Consider the following 19,160-nt stretch of genomic DNA (forward strand, 5'->3'; position numbering starts at 1 on the left):
CGCTCTGACCCAGGAATTCTATTCCAGAAACACACCCCCAGGGACTCATCCAGGAGGGGGGAGGAAAACGCAGTGGCGCTATTTATAGCGGCAGAAAAAACTGGAGTCACCCCAAAGGCCCAACAACAGGAAAATAATTAGGCAAATGATGGTATGCTGAGGAGGAGGAATCCTGAGGCGTTATAAGAATGACAAGCGCGTGCTCCGAGCCCGCGAAACAGGGCGACACAGCACCCGAGGAAGGAGCACACTTTGTGCCGCGTGTGGGATGCCACCAGGGCATCCGAGAGCCTCAGGGCGGGCGCGGGCGGGCAGAGGCTTGGAGGGAGGCGGGGGCTGAGGAGGGCAGGGGCCCCGTGGGCACAGCTGGCCTGGCACACGTGCGCCCGGGACACTGGCCGGAGGCTCTGGCCATCAGCCGAGGCTTGGAAGCTGTGGGCGGGTCTGCAGCTGTGACCCGCTTTTGCTCCCTCCCTGCCAACTGGCAAGGCCTGCTCGATGTGGCTTGGCACTGTGCTCTGCCCCGTTAGGGTGCCTTGTGGGCACAGCCGGGCACAGAGTGAGTCCTGGGTTTGCGCGCACCTCCCAGCCCCGTCTGATGCTACAGTCTGGGGCCTGGGACGCCCCATGACGGCTCTGGACCCTCAACCCGGAGCTCCACTTGGGCCCCGAGGCCCAGGGCCCGGCTTCTCCCAACCCCGAGCTGGGTCCTCGCGCTCTCTCCCCGTGCAGGTGTGCGCGTCACTGCCGCAGCCCACGCGGCCCACTGGCGCCCGCACCCCATCTGGTCTCCCCACCCGGCAGCTCAAGTCTCCGCACCGAGAAACTCGGCTTCTTTTCTTTTCTGCAGGGAAAGAGCCCCCGTTTGGCTCCAGGCCTGACTCGCTGGAGGATTCTGGACACTTCTCTTCGCGAGGCCTCTTGTACCTTCTGTGATATGAGGAGGCCCGGCCCCTAGGGTAGTTTTACCACTCGCGGTACTTTTATTGCAGCCATCAGAGCTCGGAAGCAAGCGAGTTGTCCCTCAGTGGGTGGAAGCAACCGTGGGACATGCGGACGATGGAAAGTTGTTTAGTGCTAAAAAGAAATGGGCTATGAAGCCAGGAAAAGTCTCGGAGGAACCCTAAATACACATCGCTAAGTAGAAGAAGCAGATCTGAAAAGGCTACACACTGTGATTCCAACTCTGGGACATTCTGGAAAAGGCAGGTCTCTCGAGCCGGGGTTAGGATCAGCAATGCGGGGCTTGGGGGGAGGAGGGATGGACAGGTGGGGACCAGAGGGGTTTTAGGGCAGTGAAACTACGCTGTGTGATGCCGTAATGGTGGATGCGGGTCATCTGACATCTGTCAAAACCCACAGAACATCCAACACCAAGAGTGAACCGAATGTCACTGTGGCCCTTAGGTAAGGATGCTGGGTCAGCACCGGCTCCCAGTTTGGAACACGGCACACCCACGAGTGTGAGATGTTAATAGTGGGGGAGTGGGGAGGGGAGAGGTGTACAGGAACTTACTGTGCCATTTTCCTGTAAACCTAGAACTGCTTAAGAAATAAAGTCTCATAAAGTAAGAAGAAAGAAGCGATGAAGCAGAGCGGACGAGTGTGACCTGCCGCAGCGGTCCAAGCCCTCGATGTCCCGCAGGTGAGGGCAGCTGAGGGCAGCCGCCTGGGCCGAGCGTCCCCTGAGGGCCAGCCGAGGCCTTGGCAGGAGAAACCTCACGGCTAACACGTGAGGGACTCGGGGGCGACGGGAGCCCCCCGAGGGTCCTGCCTGCAAACCTGGGGGCTGGGATATGGGCTTGAGGCACCAGGGAGGAGACCCCAAGGGCTGGGGCTCACCTGGACGCTGGGCCCGCACAGCGGGGTCTGCAGGGGCGGCGGGCTGTACAGGACGCTGCCGGCTGGTGGAGGCTCGTGCGGAGGGAACTCCCCGTCCATGGTGGGCCCCGCTGCCAGCATCGGGGGGCTCCACGAGCCGGGCCGCAGGGGCATCTATCTGGGCTTCTTGCTCCGTGGTGGCGGCATCATGACCTGGGGAAAGACGTGCATGTCCTGAGGTTGCCCTCTGATCCCGACAGGGGAGGGCGCCCTCCAGGGACAGGGCCAGCAGGCTAAGGGGTGGCGGGACCCCCAGGGGACCCCGCAGATGTCCCCCCAGCCCCTCCGACTGCCCCATCCACGCGGGGGGCAAGCTGACGCTCCCAGCATCGCAGTGCTGCCGGGGTGGCCCTCCTGCTGTCTGGCCACCCCCTCCTGGGGACACGGGCTGGGACCTCCCGGGTGAGGGCAGCCCCTTCCGGGTGGCCAGGCCCCGCCGCTCTCCCGCCCTCGTTCTCAGGCCCCTGAATAATGCTGGCCTGGGGCTGCTCCCTCCACCCACAAAGTGGGCCTCGAGCCCTGGGAGCCCAGCATGAGCCGTGGGGGGGCGCACCCACGGCTCTCTGTGCCTAGCATGTCTGGCAAAGAGGAAGCCCGGCCAACGGGCAGCTCTGAGCTGGGGGGCCCACCGGGGCCGGGCGGCCCCATACCTCTGCCACCAGGTCAGGCTTGCCGAGGGTCTCCAGGTGGTTGGGGCCAAGCTGAGTGGGGAAGAGCCCCCAGACCCGGATGGGGCTAAGGTCGCACAGGGTCCCCACTGAGAAGGAGGGCAGACACCCAGCCGGGAAAAGCTGCAGGGGCCAACCTAGCCCCACGCGATCCCCCCCATTCGCACCCGCCTGTGGCCTGGGACCCCGGTCCCCCAGACCCCATCGCCCGCCACGGATAGCAGGAGCACGCCTCGGGGAGCAGCCCCAGGACGTTAATCACCCAGGGAGGCAGGAAGGGGAGGCGGCTGGCGCTCCCGGCCAAGCCCTGAGTGAAGAAATCCTCAGGACTTCCAGTAATCACTGCCGCACACGGGCAGCTTGTGCAATCCCGTGGGGGCGGGGAGGGCTGCCTGCACGGGCTGGGCCGCCCGTGCGCGCCTCGCCCTGCGGCCCAGAGGGAAAGGAGCCCGGGGGCCAGGCCACAGCCCACAGCTGCGTCCAGCCATTCAGGAAGGCAGCGGGGGCCGGGCCGCCCCGCTCTGCTCAGGCCTTGGGCTCCAGCTGCTGGCCGGCCGCCAGTGCCACGGCCCCCAGCCTCCTGCAGGCCGGACCCGGCGGGAGGAGGAGGAATGCGAGGCTGCTCTGGGACCCACGGTCTTGGTCGGGCGGACGGTCAAAGCCCAGCTCCGCGTCTAAGGGTCGGAGAACCTCCCACAACTGGGGCGCCTGAGCTCCTCTGAGCTTCGGTTTGGTCATCGGGAGGATGGGCTGCTCGGGTATGAGCACAGGGCTCATCTGGCGCTCAGTGGAGCCCAGAGCCTCCGCGATCCCGAGCCACTCCAGTGACCGCTGCCTCCGCGGAGGCCCCCGGAAGCTCCTCGATTCGTGGGACCCCTCAGCGGATCCACCTGGGACAGAAGGCGGGCCGGCTCGCTGTGTCCCTGGGGTCCCTTGTCTGCAGCAACTGCAGGGGATGTGTCTCTGCCTGAGACCCCCACTAACCCCACTGACACCCCTGCTGCCACAGCGTCCCTCTCTCGGCAGCCACACCCCGAGCACGGCCGACGCCGGCCCACTCGCGGGCACTTCCGGGCTCTGCGGCCGCAGAGGGCAGGGCTGCTTTCTTGGGAAGCACCATCCAGAGCCCACGGCCGAAAAGCATGGGAGGGGGACCCCGGGCCGTCCCCAGGGTGCGCTGTGCCCGAGGAACCCCCACCGGCAGCAGGCCAGGCCTGCGCGGCCCCCGTGGCCCCTGTCCTGAGTGGCAGCCCCAGCAGGCTGAGGCCCCACGCCGTCACGTGCCATCCAGGGCACCACGTTCCCCCAGCAGAAGAGGTCTGTCCCCGCAGCGAGGGCCCCATGACTGGGTGGGAGTTCCTGTAACGGAGCCTGTACGTCCTGTCCTCTCAAAGACACAGGGCGGGGGGCATGCCTTGGGGACCCCGCCAAGCAGGGGGTTCAGACCAGGACCCGGAGGGGGGTGTGGGGAGGGGAGCGACGTGGTTGCGAGTCAAGGTGTCTGCTGGGCACCATTATCCGGGATGGGGCAGGGGGGACGCGGCGGGTGAGAGTGAACGTGGTGCCGCCTGGTGGTCGGCAGCTCCTCGCACGGTTAAACAGTCACCACGGCAGCCAAAAGGTGGACACAGCCCGAGTGCCCACCAGCGGATGATGGATAAACACGTGGTCCCTCCACACACGGGAGCATCACGCAGCCACGCAAAGGGGTGAAGCCCTAACACTCGCTACAACGTGGACGGACCCTGAGAACACGATGCTCAGTGAGAGAAGCCAGACGCAGGAGGACACACAGTGTGTGATTCCATTGATGGGAAACGTCCGGAACAGGCAGATCCGCAGACAGAGAGCAGTTGTCGGGGGCTGGGGAGGGGTCGACACTGGGCCCACCGCCATCCCCATGCCCCAGGGCCACCCCTATGGTGTCCCTGTCCTTCAACGCCCAGGCCCAAGGTCATCTCCCCGCCCCCACCTCCACAGTCTTGGCCTCCTGCTCCCCCGTCCCCCCAGTGCTGGCACTGGGGCAGCCGCCCTCAAACACCCGTCCCCTCACTTTCCGACCTCTGCTGAGCAGCCCCACCCAGCCCCGCCCCGCCCCGGGCTCAGGACCCTGTCGCCAGCCCCAGAGCTGCAGAGGGTGACCTCGCCACGTCCCTGGGGGGCTTCCAGCCGCCCAGGATCGACCCCACCAGGTGGGGCCTTGGGACTGAAGGGGCCGGGTCACAGTGTATTTTTAGACGTGAGCCCCATGACACGTGCCGCGTGGGTGCCCACAAGGTGCTCTCGGGGAGGGGCCCACGCTTCACCCAGCTTTGAGTTGCAGGATTTCCTTTTGAGATCAGGTTTCAAATGAGTCATTGTAAAACAGAAAGATCAAAGAATTGGTGGCCCAGACCAGACGATGGGGGGGGGGGGGGCGGAACGTGGGAAGAGGCGAGATCTGGAACAGCCGGACCCCCGGGGTGCGCCCAGCTGGCGGGTGACCACGGCCACCCCTGCCTCTTGGCTGAGCCCACTTCACCCCGTCACCCCGGCCGGACCTCACTGCGGGGCCAGTGTCCCCAGGGCAGGCCGCTGGGTCTCACCCCACGATGCGTGCTACTGGCTCAGCCCAAGCACCCTCAGAACCGGCCGCCCGGACCCCCTGCCGGGTGGTGCCTGGGCCCCACTGGCCACTTGTTATCCGGCCCCCCAGGAACCGCGTCTCCAGGCATCAGGGACCTGCCGGCCTCCTCCAGGCCACAGGACGGCAGCCCCTTTGGCCACCCCTCCACTGGGCTCTGAGCAATGGCCCTGGGATCCTGGGACGGGGGGGCAGAGTGGGGGGCTCGCGGGGACAGAGGCCCTGGTGGAATCGGGAGGCCTGGCCGGGCCCTGACTGGGCTGACCGGGGTATCTGGGGGAGGGCCGGGGTGGGGAGCTCCCTCCTTGCCCTGCTGGTCAGAGCCAGCCTGGGGTCAGTCCCCAGTGGGGGCGCCCAGAGAGGCTCCGTGCTGAAGTCGGAGGGACAGAGGGACAGGGATGCTTGGGCAAGGGGATGGGGCCCTGTCCTGGGGGCACCGGCCACGCACTGAGGTCCCACCTGGGCTGGCTGGCACCACTCGGCTATGTCAGGACCCCCAGGAGGGCACGTGCCCCTGGACAGTCACCTCCATAGACAGGCCGGAAAGGGAGGGGGAGTGGTGGGGGAGGGTCCCAAGGGAAGCCTCAGGGGCCTCCCCACCAACTGACCAGGCCAGGTACTCGGGTGGGACGCATGGGGACACAGGGCCAGCTGGTGAGCGATGGGGGTACAGGGATTTGGCGGACAGGGCCCAGTGTGCAGGAGGGAGGTGGTGGGACAGAGGACGTATGCTGGAAAGACTGGTGTCCCCCAGGTTCACGTCCACCAGGAACCTGGGAATAGACCCTCATTTAGAAATAGGGTCTTCACAGATGAAATCAATTAAGATGGGGTTGTACTGCAGTAGGGCGGCCCTAACGCAAAGACTGTGCCTTTATAAGAGGGAAATTTGGACAGAGAGACACAGGGAGAAGCCACGTGAAGACAGAGGCAGAGGCCGGGGTGATGCAGCCACAGGCCCAGGACACCTGGAGCCCCACGAACTGGAAGAGGCGGGAAGGATCCCCCCGCAGCCGCCCCCCGCTCCAGCCTCTGGAGGGAGCACAGCCCTGCCACACCTTGATCTCAGACGGCTGGCCTCCAGAGCCGGGAGAGGACAATCTCTGTGGTTTAAGCCAAGTGTGCGGTCAGCTGTTACGGCCGCCCCCGGACACTAGGACAGGACGGGGAGGCTTCCTTCAGCCGCTTCATTCAGCAGAGCTAAGGAGCCACCCTGACACTGGGCTCTAATTCCTGCCACCCGGGGCTGGGCGTACCACTGACCAGGGCGAGGCTGGCACCAAGCGTGCGACCCAGGACCTCCACGGGTTCCCAGGAGGCCTGCGAACGCAGCAGCCCTGGGATGCTAGAGCTGGGGAGGGCCCGGCCCCTGAGCACACGCCCGGGAGGGACAGGGAGCCCCACTGTCTGGGACAAGGAGGACGAGGTGGGCCCGCGGAGAAGGCCAGGGGTCCAACTTCCAGCTCTGCTGTCAGTGGGGGGAGGATCTGCAGGCCCCCCAGCTCCCACACTTCACTGCCAGCGGGTGGCTGAAGTGACAAGCAGTCTCTTGCAAAACCTCCTGGCCTACTGGGACACAGACCACCCCCCCCCCCGGCCCCCACCCCCATCATGGGGCCGCAGCATCAGAGCCTCGGCCCCGGCCCGGTACAGTCAACACCAGGCCGCACGGAGAGGCCCTGGGGGGAGGGCGACCACAACAGAGCCAGACCACATGGGCGCCGGCCACGGGGCACACGCACGGTGACCCCGGACGCCAACCCAGGGACGGTGCCGCTACCCCAGGAGCCACCACGGGGGCAGGCACATGCCTGAGGACAGGCCCCGGCCAGCAAAGCAGGCGGCGGGTGTCAGGGCTCCCCCCACGCATCTCGGACGGACCAGAGGCCAGGAGGGCAAGGCCAGCCATTAGGAGAAACTGCACCCCGGGATGCAGAACCGACCCCAGACCCAGGTGACAGAGCGATATTTGCTGAATGTTTATGCAGAAAAGGAGACCCTCAGGCTGAGTGTCAGAGGCACCAACCCGGGGTCACCTGCACTGGCTGTGTCCGCACCCACATACCCATCCGCATGTGGGCGCAGAACAGCCAGCCTGGGGTGCTCTGATGGCCCACGGCACGGCGGGTGCTTCACAAAGCAACTCACACACCCAGAGCAGCCGCCCCGAATCTATAAGGACCTGTCAGTGCCTTACAGCCCTCAGGAGGACAGTCAGTGCCCCCCACCAGCCCTGAGGGCACAGCTTGCAGGCACGCAGCCCTTTGTATCCGCTCGAGGGCCCAGCGGGGAATGGGGTTGAAGACCAGGAGCTTCCTTAGTCACAGCTGGGGATACCGAGCCTGGGTCTTGGGGCCCCGACCCCTGGTCCCAACTCCCAGGTGTGGTCCATCCTTACCAGGGGAGAGCCCACAGGATGGAGCTCCAGCTGTGGTGCCTACTGGCCCACCCTTGCTGCTGGTGGACCTTCCAACCTACGTCCACGTGGACAGGTGTGGAGCGGCTGCCCACAGCGGCAGGGCATCTTTACGCGGGCTTCCTCCACTGGGGAGTGCCTGCTCAGGGCTTGTGATTACTCGTGGTCTTTAAAAGGCTTTAGAAGGACTTCCCTTGTGGCAGAGTGGTTGGGAATCCACCTGCCAATGCAGGGGACACGGGTTCGATCCCTGGTCTGGGAAGATCCCACATGCCGCGGAGCAGCTAAGCCCATGCGCCGCAACTACTGAGCCTGCGCTCTAGAGCCCACAAGCCACAATTACTGAAGCCCGCACGCCTAGAGCCCGCGCACCGCAACGAAGAGTAGCTCCCACTAGCCGCAACTAGAGAAAGCCCGCACACAGCAACGGAAGACCCAACACAACCAAAAATAAAAAATAATTAAAATAAAATAAAAGGCTTTAGACACACTGAGCTTGTGGTCTCCTCTGACCCCCAGGTCTTCTTCCCCTGAGTGGATGTTAAAGCCAAATCTCAGCAGGCCCGACTTCCTAGTCCTTTGACACTGATGTGCCCCAGTCTGTCCAGGTTCTGTGGGGAGAAGGGTCTGTCCCCCCTGTCACTTGCTGCTTGATGACAGGAGTGTCTCAGGCCAGCTGGCACGCCAGGTCTCTCTACCCAGCTCCTCGGAGAGTCCGGAGCGAGACAGTGGCTGGTGCTGCCCACAGCCGGGTCGCACTAGTCCCAGGTGAGTGGTCAGACCCGTCAGCACCCTCCTTGGGCTCCTTAGGTCCAGCCTGGTGCCAAGAACATCCTAAGAGACCTTCGCCCAAGCCAAAGGGCACCCGCCCCCAAATCACAGCAGATGGAGCCTGCGTTCGCTTCTCCTGTCGAGATGAATAACCACAAACTCAGGCCCTCTCCCAGGCCTGCAGGTCAGAAGTCCAGGCGAGCTCGCCAGCCCTCGGCTCTGGGTCTCCAGAGGCCCGGCTTGGTGCTGATCCTGTCGGCAGGGTGGGGCTGCAGCCCGGCTTCAGCAGCAGCATATGGAGGCCCCTTGAGCTCTGACTCAGTCCCCTTCAGCCTCCATGGAGAAAGTCCTCTGCTTATAAGGACTTTGTGATGACACTGGGCCCCCCGGGGAATCCAGGGTCCTCCCCATCTCAGGGCTCCTAATTTAATCCCACCAGCAAAGTGCCTTTGTGTGTGGGGTGACACGTCTGCAGGTCCCGGGGACAGGACGGGGGCATCTCTGGGGCCGTTACTGAGCCGACCCCTGAACCCAGCTAGGACACAGCCCACGAGTGAACAGGCAGCCTGGCCGGGACTGGCCTGACCCTGTGCATGGTACCACCCCACAGGTGTTGGAGGTGGTGAGGCCCCCGGGGAGCCTCCTCAGGGCCACAGAGGGGCTGCGGGGCCTCCTCTGCGCAGGGATGCGGCCCGGGTCTTCCAGATGGGCTGGTTTTGCAAGGGGAGTGGCAGGTCTGGATTTTGGGGTGCAGTCCCAGCATGGGGTGCCTTCCTCTTCGTGCCCACGGTGCCGGGGGCAGAGCTGCCAGACTCTCCAGTTACAACCCAGCTCCCCCCGGCCAGGGTCCTCCTGAGCACCACCCGACACCCACCTGCAGGCTCACTCACCCTGAGCCCAGCGCCCAGGACGGTGGCTGAGCCTCCCGGAAGGCCTGAATCTCACGGAACTGCCCCCCAATGCCCCGGCCCGCGGACATACTCCAGGCAACACCAGGAGGGCCCCGACGCCCTGTGGCACCCTGGCCGGCCGGGAGTGGGTGGTGGGGAGGGTCCCACGCCCCCACCGTGCAGCTCCCAGGGCCGAGCCCCGCCCCCAAGCCGTGCAGGCCACGCAGAGCTTTGCAGACACTGAGCGGCTCTGCTGGCGGCCCCTGCTGAGCTCCGAGCCCCCCCAACGCTGCAGGGCTGCTGCAGGGCTGCTGCAGGGCTGCGTCCGCGAGAGGTGAGGGCTGAGGGCGGAGGGCGGAGAGGCCAATCACTCAGGCTCGCCCTGCCCCTCACCACTGTCCCAGCTCCTGCGCTAGCCTTTCCTCACCGTACCTCAGGTGCTGGGGTACACCCGCTCCTGGCGCCTCCCGGCCAACTCCACGCGGGATTCTCACCCCATCCCCATCCGGCGATGAGTCACAGCCATACAGGCTCACTGCGCCAGCGGCCTCAAGACGCTCCCTCCTCCCGTCCTCCTCCATCCCGCTTCCTGTGTCAGCCTCTGACCCGGGGGCTGCAACTCCCACCCCGGCTCCCGGGAAAGGCGCCGGCCTTCCGGAATGTGGCCCGGCTCCCGCGCCAGCTGTGGACCTGGCAGCGAGGCCGGCGAGGCCTCTTTCGGTTTCACTTGGGGCCTGGCTGCAATGGGGACGGAGGCCAACCCGGAGGGAGGTACCTGCCCGCAGGGAGAGGGCGCAGCCCCGGGGCGAGGCCAGCGGGGAAGGCGGGGCGGTCGCCTGCCTGGAGGGAGGGGTTGCCTGAGGACCCCAGGGAGGCGCGGGGTGACCGCTGCCCCCACTCCCGCCCCCGCTTCTGCCCCCGGCACACAGCGGGGCCAAGTTCAATGCCTTCCCTGGTGGTGTCCCTGCCTGGCGTGCGGGGGATGCCCTTTCTGCCCCGTGGGCTCCACGGGAGTTGGCGGGGGGGAGTGCTGAGCCGACCTGGGAGGGGACGAGTCACCTAACGGGTGAATGTGGGGGTGTCCCAGCCAATCAGGGGAACCTACAGGAGGGCCAGGGCACGGCCAGCCCGGCCTGCCACCTCCCACAGGGCCGGGCTTCAGGGAGGGGCTCCCAGGCCTCCCACCACGGCCCAGGCACCCCTGCACCAGGAGCCCACGTACCCGCAAGACCGCTTCCTGCCGGTGGCAGTCAGGGCAGAGCTGGGGCTTGGGGGCTCCCAGGGGAGCCTCGTTCACCCACCATAAGATGGGCAGACGGCACCTCCCCTGCCCTCCTTGTGGGGCTGGGAGAAGACAGACCTCCACGCTCTGGGCCGGCTGACGCCCGCTCACCCCAGGCCGCAGAACCAGGCATCTGAGGGCTCAGCCAGGCCCTGCTATCTCTCTTTTTTTAAACACTTCTTTGTTTTATGGAGACGCGATTCACATGCCATACGCTTCACCAGTTTAAAGTGAACAATTCAGTGGCCTTTAGTACATCCACAGACTTCTGCAACCACCACCTCCATCTAGTTCCAGAACATTCCATCGCCCCAAAAAGAAACCTCACTCCCATCAGCAGTCACCCCCACCCCCTCCCCAGCCCCTGACAACCACTAACCCACTCCCTGTCTCTCTGGATTGGCCTGTTCTGGATGTTTCCCACCAAAGGAATCACACAGTGTGTCCTTCTATCTGGCTTCTCTCACTGAGCATCGTGTTCTCAAAGTCAGTCCCTGTCGCTGTACATAAACGACAGGCCTTAGCTCTGCCCCCCACCCCAGGGGGCTGGCAAGCCCAGAGCCTCAGAAATCGCCCTCACCTGAGTCACCCGCCTGAGGGCAGGGCGGCCCCACCTCCCAGGGAGGACGCTGGTGGCTGTCACCATGGCAGGAAGATGAAGGAAGTTTGCTGTCCTCCCCAGCCCAGCTCAGGTCGCCCATGTGGGACTGACCTGCCAGCAGCAGAGGAGAGGGTAGTTCCAAGGGACAGGGACTGGGGTTCCACTCAGGGGAGAGGGGGCCCACGGACACCAGGCCGCACCCAGGCTGGGCAGATGGGGAGATGGTGGGTGAGCAGGGCTGGCCAGGCCTGGACCGGGCCTGAGTGACCTCGCTCTCGGCTACTCCAGGCAGCCTTCCGTAACCAGCCCTCCCCGCATCTGACCACACGGCCCTTGGCTGTGGAAAAGTGGCTGGAGATGCTCCAAGCCTGCCCACTGACGGATCGCACGTACGCAAGACACACACACACACACACACACACACACTCATACTCACTCTCACATGTATGCACAAGTGCAACACGCATGCATACGTGTGCACGCGGCACTCACACATGACGTGTGCACACTCTGGCATGTACGTGCACTGCTGCACACGAATCTGCACACATGCACTCGCACATGCGCACACTGACACGCACCCCCTGGAACTGTGCTGACACCCTGGGGGCCTGTCTCCCCACTCTGTGTGTCAGCCTCCAGATGCCTCCACTTTTTGATGACAAGACCCCCCCCCCTCCCCCCCGCACGAAGAAAAAGCAGATCCCCGCCCCCGGCAGCCTCTGTAAAAGCCTCACGTGTGGAGGCCATCCTGGGAGGGAGGCGGCCTCTGGGGACTGGGCACAGTTGCCTCTTTATTCCCAGCCCGGCTCGCTCACGTGGCCAGAGCCCTGTGCTGGGTCAGCGTTTCCGGCCCGGCCCCTGCTGGAGGGGTGTCTGGGCCTTTGCTAGAACCAAGCTGGGCCAGCTGGGCTGGTCATGTTCCCAGTGGGGGCCAGCCTCCGTTCCCCCACCCCACCCAGGTCGAGGTGGTCAGGCAGCCGGAGAGCGCTGGCCCTGGGCTGCACACCTGAGGGCCACCCCGCCTGGACTTCAAAGCCAACTGCTTCTTCTGTGCTCTGCCGCGAGGCTCCCCTGGAAATCAGGCCCCTCATCTGGGCCCCAGGGCCCACCACCCCGCCGCCAAAGCGTAAACATCTCCCCCAATGCGTGCGCGCGCGCGCGCGCGCACACACACACACACACACACACACACACACACACACAGGGTGGGTCCGGCTCCAGGCAGGTGTGAGCAGACATCTCACAGAGTTAAACAAAGAGCCCTCCAGCCCTCCAAAATCCCAGAGAGCCTTCCCCTGGGTCCCCATTGGCTGTCCCTGGGGACGGTGTCTCACACTCTCCAGGCTCCCCAGGGTCTGTCAGGCGCCTGCCTGCATCTCCCCGGCCCTGGGGCGTCCTGGGACCACCCTTCCCCAGCCCACCCACCCAGGGTCCAAGCAGACAGCCCTGAACAGCCACTACCCATCTCTGGGGACTCCCCTGGGAAAATCCAGGGCGCTTGGAAGAAAAGGTGCAGCTGGCCTGGCGGTGGCTTCTCCAGACCGCCCGATAGCCCCAGGTCTCAGCCCCAAGGACAGGGGCCCACGGCTTCTCCTCAGTTCACAAGGGTCCCTAAGGGCAGAGCTCCCAGCACAGCCAGGCACGCAGGGCCCAGGGCAGGGACGGGAAACGCAGGGTCAGGTCCAGCCCTGGCCGCCCAGCCTGGAGGAAGGGCGGGCCTCACGTCCACTGACTTGTCTGGAGTCTCACGCCTCTGACAGGTGGCCTTTCTTCCCTCCGGGCTCTCCGGCCCCTGGGGACCAGCCCCAGTTCCCTTGAACCTTTCCTACGGGGACAGACCCACCATGGTGGGCTCGGGGCTGGATCACCTGGCCTGGCAGCAGGTAGGCAGGTTCCCACCTAAAGTCCGTCCGACACCAGCCCCCTCGCCACACGTGGAACACTCACCCGCACCCCCCCACCCCCACCCCGTGACTGCCAGCAAGCTCCATCCCAGGCCTTGTCCAGGCCTGCCCCGCGTGCAAACAGATGGCACCAAACCTGGCCGGGCCAGGCAGTGGACAGGCAGAAAGGATGTCCAGGGCAGGCGGGACCAAGGCGCATTCCGGGAAGCAAAAGCCGAGGGGGGCAGACACACTCCACATGCTCGATTCTTTTTCCTTTTCCAGGACGTTAACAACACGATGCTATGAGACACTCCTGCCTGGCTGTCCACGCCTCTGCGTCCACGCCTCTGCTCCCCGGCCCCGGCCCCTCCCGGCCAGCGCTGGGGTGCTGGTAAGGGGCCTCCTTTCCCCATCCACCGTCACAGGCTGCTCCTCCACCCACTCCAAGTCCCGGCAGCCCTCTGCCCACCACCTCCCCCAGCACATCCTTGGGGGCCGTTTCCAGTGCCAGCTCCGGGAGACACTCCCACCCAACATGCTCTGCCAGCTCAGCTAATACCAGCAAGGCCCCCATCCCAAGGCCACAGGATCCCACCCGTGGAAACACAGGGAACAACAGCCCCAGGGTGGAGAAGCCAGGACAGGAGGGGTCCTGGGAGAGGGGACACTGAGGAGGAAGGGCAGAAATCTGCAAGCAGCCTGGGGTCAGGGGTCACCCAGAAAAAGAGGGGCTAAGGTAATGGAGCTGGAGAGTCACAAGAAGAGAGGGGCCGGGGAATGACGGAGGAGCAGTCAGGAGGGGGTCACCAACTGCAGGAGAGTCACAGAGAAGTGCGGGGTCAAGGGTCACCAAAGTAAAGTCCGGGGATCACCAAAACGGGAGGGGTCAGGGAATCGCCGAGGAGGGCGAGAGGAAAAGGCTGGGGAGTCGCCTGGGTTCAGGGTTCACGCCAAGGCGAGTGTCGGGCGGGGGTCACGGAGCAGCGCAAGGTCGAGGGTCGCCGAGGAGGACGGGGTTAGAGAGAGTTCACGGCGGACGACGCCGTCGCAGGATCGCGGCGGAGGACGTGGTCGGGGGTCGCCCAGGAGGCGGGGACACGCCGCCGCGCTCCCCGCGCCCCCCGCGCCCGCTGCCCCGGAACCCCGGAACTCCGGAACCCCCGGCCCGGGGCGCGGGCGGCCGCGGGGTGCCAGGGCCCGCGCAGGCCAGGGAGCGCGGCTCAGCCGGGCGAGGGCAGCGAGGACGGGCCAGGGGGTGGGGCCGGGCGCGCCTCACCTCGGACCCGGGTCCGGCCGGGCGCGGAGCCCGCGGCGCCTCCGTTTCTCCGAGCTTCGCCGCGGCCGCGCTCACTTCCGGGTTTCGGGCGCCATCTTGGGGGCCCCGCGCACTTCCGGTCATGCCGTGGGGCGGGGCCTCTGGTGGGCGGGGGTCGTGGGCGGGGTCGTGGGCGGGGCCATCTCTCGGCGGCCCCTGAGCCCCTTGAGGCCCTTCCGCCTTAGGGAGAGGCTCGGACTCTATGGGTCCTGGATTCGAATCCCGCCCTGACTGTTGCTGTCTACCCTCGCGAGCCTCAGTTTCCTCCTCTGCAGCATGAGGAATCACCCCCACCTGCAGGCCTTTGCATGGCTGTGCCCTCCCCTGGTGCACTCCGACCCTGACCTGTCAGCCACTGGGGCTCTTGGACAACCCAGATCTTGGCCTCGAAACCATCTGCAAGGGCCCTGGGTCCCCCAGTCATGCTCCCTCCCTCTATTGCCTCCCCACCGAAAGTAGTCTGCTCATGAATCTGTCTCCACCCCAGAATAGGAGTCCTGGGACCACCCCCCACCCCAACGGGGAGCCTGACACAAGGGTTCTGATAAGCCCCAGGGGCCACCAGGAGAAAAAGCAGGATCCTCTCAGGCAGGGCCGCGGGGTCTGGGTGGCTCCCCTCCTGGCTCCCTCCCCGTTAGGGCTTCTAGGGGCCTGATGCAGATGATGCTGGGATTTGCCTTACTGCCAGGAACAGGGTGGGACTCAGCCCTGGCACAGACAAGCTGTGTTCCTGTGGCTAGAGCCCACTGGGCCCACCACAGGGTGAGCCTGGCAGTTCAGGCAGAGCCAGGGCAGGAGGCACCACCCCCTCCCCAACAGGGTGTGCAGGAATGAAGATGCCACCATATCCCTGGACCCACCTCACCACCAGCCAGAGGCCTCCTGTACCCCTTGAATTTAGAGATCACCTTTCCACTTGCTTGTCTATTCAGTGAATTTTTATGGATGCTGCTACGTGCCTGGAGACAAATCCAGGGCCCCAAAGAGGACTCAGTTCTCATCTCTGCCCTCAGGAAGCCCCCAGTCTAGGGGAAATAGGGCCAGGACCAGACACTTCCATCTGCAAGGTCAGGCCTAGAGCCCAGGGAGGAGTACAGTGTCTGCCTAGGGCATCATGGAAGGAGGGGTTGAGGGGGTGTTGAAGCTGGGGCTTTGAAGTTCAAGTAGGAGTTTGCCAGGCAGCTAAACTTAGGAAATTATTATTATTATTATTATTATTATTTTGGCCGCACCGTGCAGCATGTGGGGTCTTAGTTCCCCAACCAGGGATCAAACCCGCACCCGCCATATTGGAAGCACGAGTCTTAACCACTGGACCACCAGGGAAGTCCCAAGAAGGGCAAATTATAAGCTGTTCAAAGGCCTGGTCTGTTTAATATCTGTTTGCCCTAAAAAATTCAGGCCAAGGACCCCCTATACCCAAACCCACAAGCACAAGGGAGGAGATGGGGAAACTGAGACCCAGAGAGAAGTGATTTATCCAGAGCGAGCTTCACTTTGACATGCGTAGTTTTTGGCAATTGGGTTATAACCTTGACTTTGGAACTATTTTTTTTACAGCTAATGAGAAGAAATCAAATTGAGCAACAGACACTTAAGCTTCGAAAGGGTGAATAAACTAATTTACAGAGTATCTGGTGGCATTTTCCCGTTTCCACTCACACAGCACCAGCCACGCCATTTGCGGGGCCCAGTGAAACGTGAAACGCAGGACCCCTTGTTCAAAAAGCATTAAGAACTTCAAGTCGGAGACCGCAGAGCATTCAACTGCGCCACCCCCACCGCCCCAGCGCCAGGCCTGGGCGAGGCCCTGAGTCACACGCCCCCGAAGCTGGCCCTGTTCCCACTGCCGCCCTCTGGGGTCAGGACCGGTGTTACCCACGTTTTGCTGGTGGGGAAACCGAGGCACAGAACTGTTTCGCAGCTGGCGCAGGTCAGGGAGCGAGCTGCGGGGAGGTGTGGACTTGACCTCCGCCACGTCCACCTCAGGTAAACACAGGGTCTCTATGGGTAACTCTGCCTGAAATGGGGGCACTTTGCTCAGGCCGTGGTGGGTCCAGCCGTCTCAGCATGGAGGAAACTGCCAAGTCTGGGGATGTCTAGGGAATTCGTCAGATTTGGGGATTTCCAGGGAATCGCAAGAGGAGGCCTGGGAGAGCAGAAGGGATGCAGCTCTGGAGCTCGAGGCATGGCTTTAGGCTGGGTGCTGTGTGACCCCTGAAAAGTGAGTTAACCTCTCTGTGTCTCCGTTTCCCATGGATAATAGTATCTATCTCCAAGGCTGTTCAGACAGCTAAATGAACAGTGCCTAGTATTAAGCCATTATGAATATTTCCAGGTGAGCATCTGGATCGTAGGGTCACCTAAGTGAACATTCAATAGTCAGAAATGCCCAAGGCTCTTCGTCCGGTGAGGACAGGGCTCACAGAAGGCCACAGGTCTGTCTGGTGAAGCTCACTTTGAGGTCAAAGAGCCTCCTCTTCAAGCCCTCCTTCTGCCCCCGCCCCACGCAGGGGCCCCCTAACTGTCCCCCAGGCACCTTGACCAGGCTCGAGGAAGTAGGGTCGCCACATAAAATGCAGGACACCCACTTAAATGTGAATTTCAGGTACACGGAGAATAATTTTTTAGTGCAAGTATATCCCAGGCAATATTTGGGATATACTTATACTAAAGAAGTAGCCTCCGTGTATCTGAAATTCACATCTAACTGGTTTGGGAGTCCTGTGTTTTTATCGGTGAAATTAAGGGACCCGACATGGGGAGACCACAGAGAGAAATGGGGCCCAAGAGCCAAGCCAGGAGGGGTCTGGGCGAGCAGCTCCCTCTCTCCGAGCCTTGGTGTTCCCACCTGCTACATGGGCGAGATGCTAGCATCAACATACAGACAAGCTCACTGTGCGGGTCATTATTTTAAAGAGCAGAAAACTTCAGATTGACAGAGGTCAGATCCCTGGGGGCTTCCTTGTGAGTCAGGAGATTCTTGGGCTAAGCCTCAGTTAGGAGAAATCCCCCCACCCACCCGCCAGCCTCTGTTTCCCCCCTGGGAAAGACTCCTGGGCTAGGCCCATCCAGGGAGGAGGAGCCCGGGTGATCAGGCAGGTGAGGCGGGGCAGGTGGGCCCAGCCTGGCCCTTCCAGCCAGCGGGGGCAGAGACTAGCCACTTCCTGTTTCTCCACGTTCTGGAAAGCCCCGGCGTTCCCGGGCCACGGAGCACCTCCTCCCTCCCTGCTCCTCAGGGCCTGGGTCCCTCACCACTTCTCCTTTCCACACCCACTTCCCCCCTGCCCAGCGGGTTGGGTTCCTACCTACCCCACCCCTCCCCTCTCCCCCTCCTCCCCCTCTTTTCCCATCCCTTCTCCCACTCCCCTCTTTTCTCTCCTTCTCAAGTCCCAATCAGGCCCCCCCAGGGTGCGGAAGAGGAAACTGAGGCAGAGGCAGCAAGGTCCCACAAGCCACGTCTGTGCCCCCCCCACCCCCGGCCTCTGTCTCTGGTCACTTTCCTTCTTTTCTGCCCCCTCTCTCTCTTTCTGTCCGTCTCCGTTGCTGTCCCCGCCTCTATCTCCGGCTCTCACTAGCCCTCCCGCCTGGAGCCTACTCCGTCCAGCCCAGCCGCCTCCCTGTACCCGGCCCACCTGCCACTTGCCCCGCGGTGTCCTCAGGTGGCGCCGGCTGGCGGGTTCCAGGGCCCTACGGCTCTCTCCTGCCTGGCCTGAGCCCAGAGCGGGATCCTCAGGCCCGGGCAGGGCCGCCTCTGAGCCAGAGCCACTTCAGGGAACAGCAAACCTGTCTAACGGGTTTGAGATCCGCCCCAGACAGGCCTTCCCGCCTCTGCACGGAGCCTGGGACACAAGGGCGGCAGGGGTTAAATGTGACACCTGACTAGGAACGCCCCCCCCCCCCAGGCTGGGTCAGGGCTGGGCCCTGAGGTTGGAGAGCAGGTGGAAGGGGAAGGAAGATCAGCAGTCCACCCACCAAGCCCAGAGGGGTAGAACTGTTAGAGGGGGGGGCCCGGCACGTGCAAAGGCCCAGAGGAGCATGTGTGTGTGCGGCGGGGGGGGGGGGGGAACACACACAGGCAGTGAGGCTGGGAAGGGAGAGGTGGCATGGTGGGGGGCGTGGAAAGCTAGGGCGAGGCCTTTATCCTGGGGACACTAGGGAGCTATTGAAGGTTATGGAGCAATGGCGTGGTATGGTCAGGGCGGGGCTGGAGGTCACTCCATCTGCCACATATGTTGGAGAGGGGGGCACAGAGGGGCCACCTCTCCAAAGCTCATCTGGTGGAAACATGGAGGCTGGAGGAGGTGGAGCTGCTGTCCCAAAGCCGGAGGGGCCAAACTTCGAATTTCTTTTTATCAAAGGCCAGCAGTGAGCCAGGCCTGAGCTGGAGAGGGGTTGGGGGAGGGGGGAGGACCCTCAGGATGTGCTCTCACCCCCAGCCCCACTTCAGAGGGGAACTCGGCTTGGCTTTATCCCCAGGGCAGTAGGAAGATAGGGAGGATTTAGAGCACCAGCAGAGAGGCAGCTAGGGCAAGGGTGGGCCTAGGAGGGGGAGAGGGCCCCGGGAGGGAGGTGGGTGGGCTGCCGCAGGGGACAGAGACGAGGCTGACCGCAAGTTTGTGGCCACACGTTCATCCATTAAACATTTATCATCCTGGGCCAGGCACAAGGGATGGAACAGAGAGCAGGGCACACCCGTTATGCTCCTGGGTCACAAGGGAACAGGACACCCCTGCAGCACAGGGCACGGCCATGCTGGCCTTTCCCGGCAAGTCCCTGCAACACAAGGGCCAGAGGAGGATCTGAGCAGGTGGACCAAGCCTC

The 19,160-nt window shown here is 63.8% G+C and overlaps 1 protein-coding gene across 6 annotated transcripts in view; it reads right to left on the reverse strand.

The window, feature by feature from the left end:
• The window catches only part of SBNO2 (strawberry notch homolog 2), a 47,572-nt gene extending 29,489 nt beyond the window's left edge, over positions 1–18,083 (reverse strand). For 4 of the 6 annotated variants that reach the window (XM_082456675.1, XM_082456674.1, XM_082456671.1 and 1 more), the window contains exons 1-2: positions 14,298–14,437; positions 1,843–2,034 (exon numbers count right to left, since the gene is read on the reverse strand). In XM_082456675.1, the coding sequence (XP_082312801.1) occupies positions 1,843–1,995 (153 nt within the window). In that variant the 5' untranslated portion in view covers positions 1,996–2,034; positions 14,298–14,437. Of the gene's footprint in view, positions 1–1,842; positions 2,035–9,681; positions 9,795–14,297; positions 14,438–17,971 lie in introns of those variants that run through there. The other 2 variants (XM_082456672.1, XM_082456673.1) reach the window with 2 other exon arrangements.
• Positions 18,084–19,160: the final 1,077 nt, after the last annotated feature.

This window comes from Balaenoptera physalus (genome assembly GCF_965194825.1).
Source record: "Balaenoptera physalus genome assembly, chromosome: 3".
Taxonomy (NCBI): domain Eukaryota; kingdom Metazoa; phylum Chordata; class Mammalia; order Artiodactyla; family Balaenopteridae; genus Balaenoptera; species Balaenoptera physalus.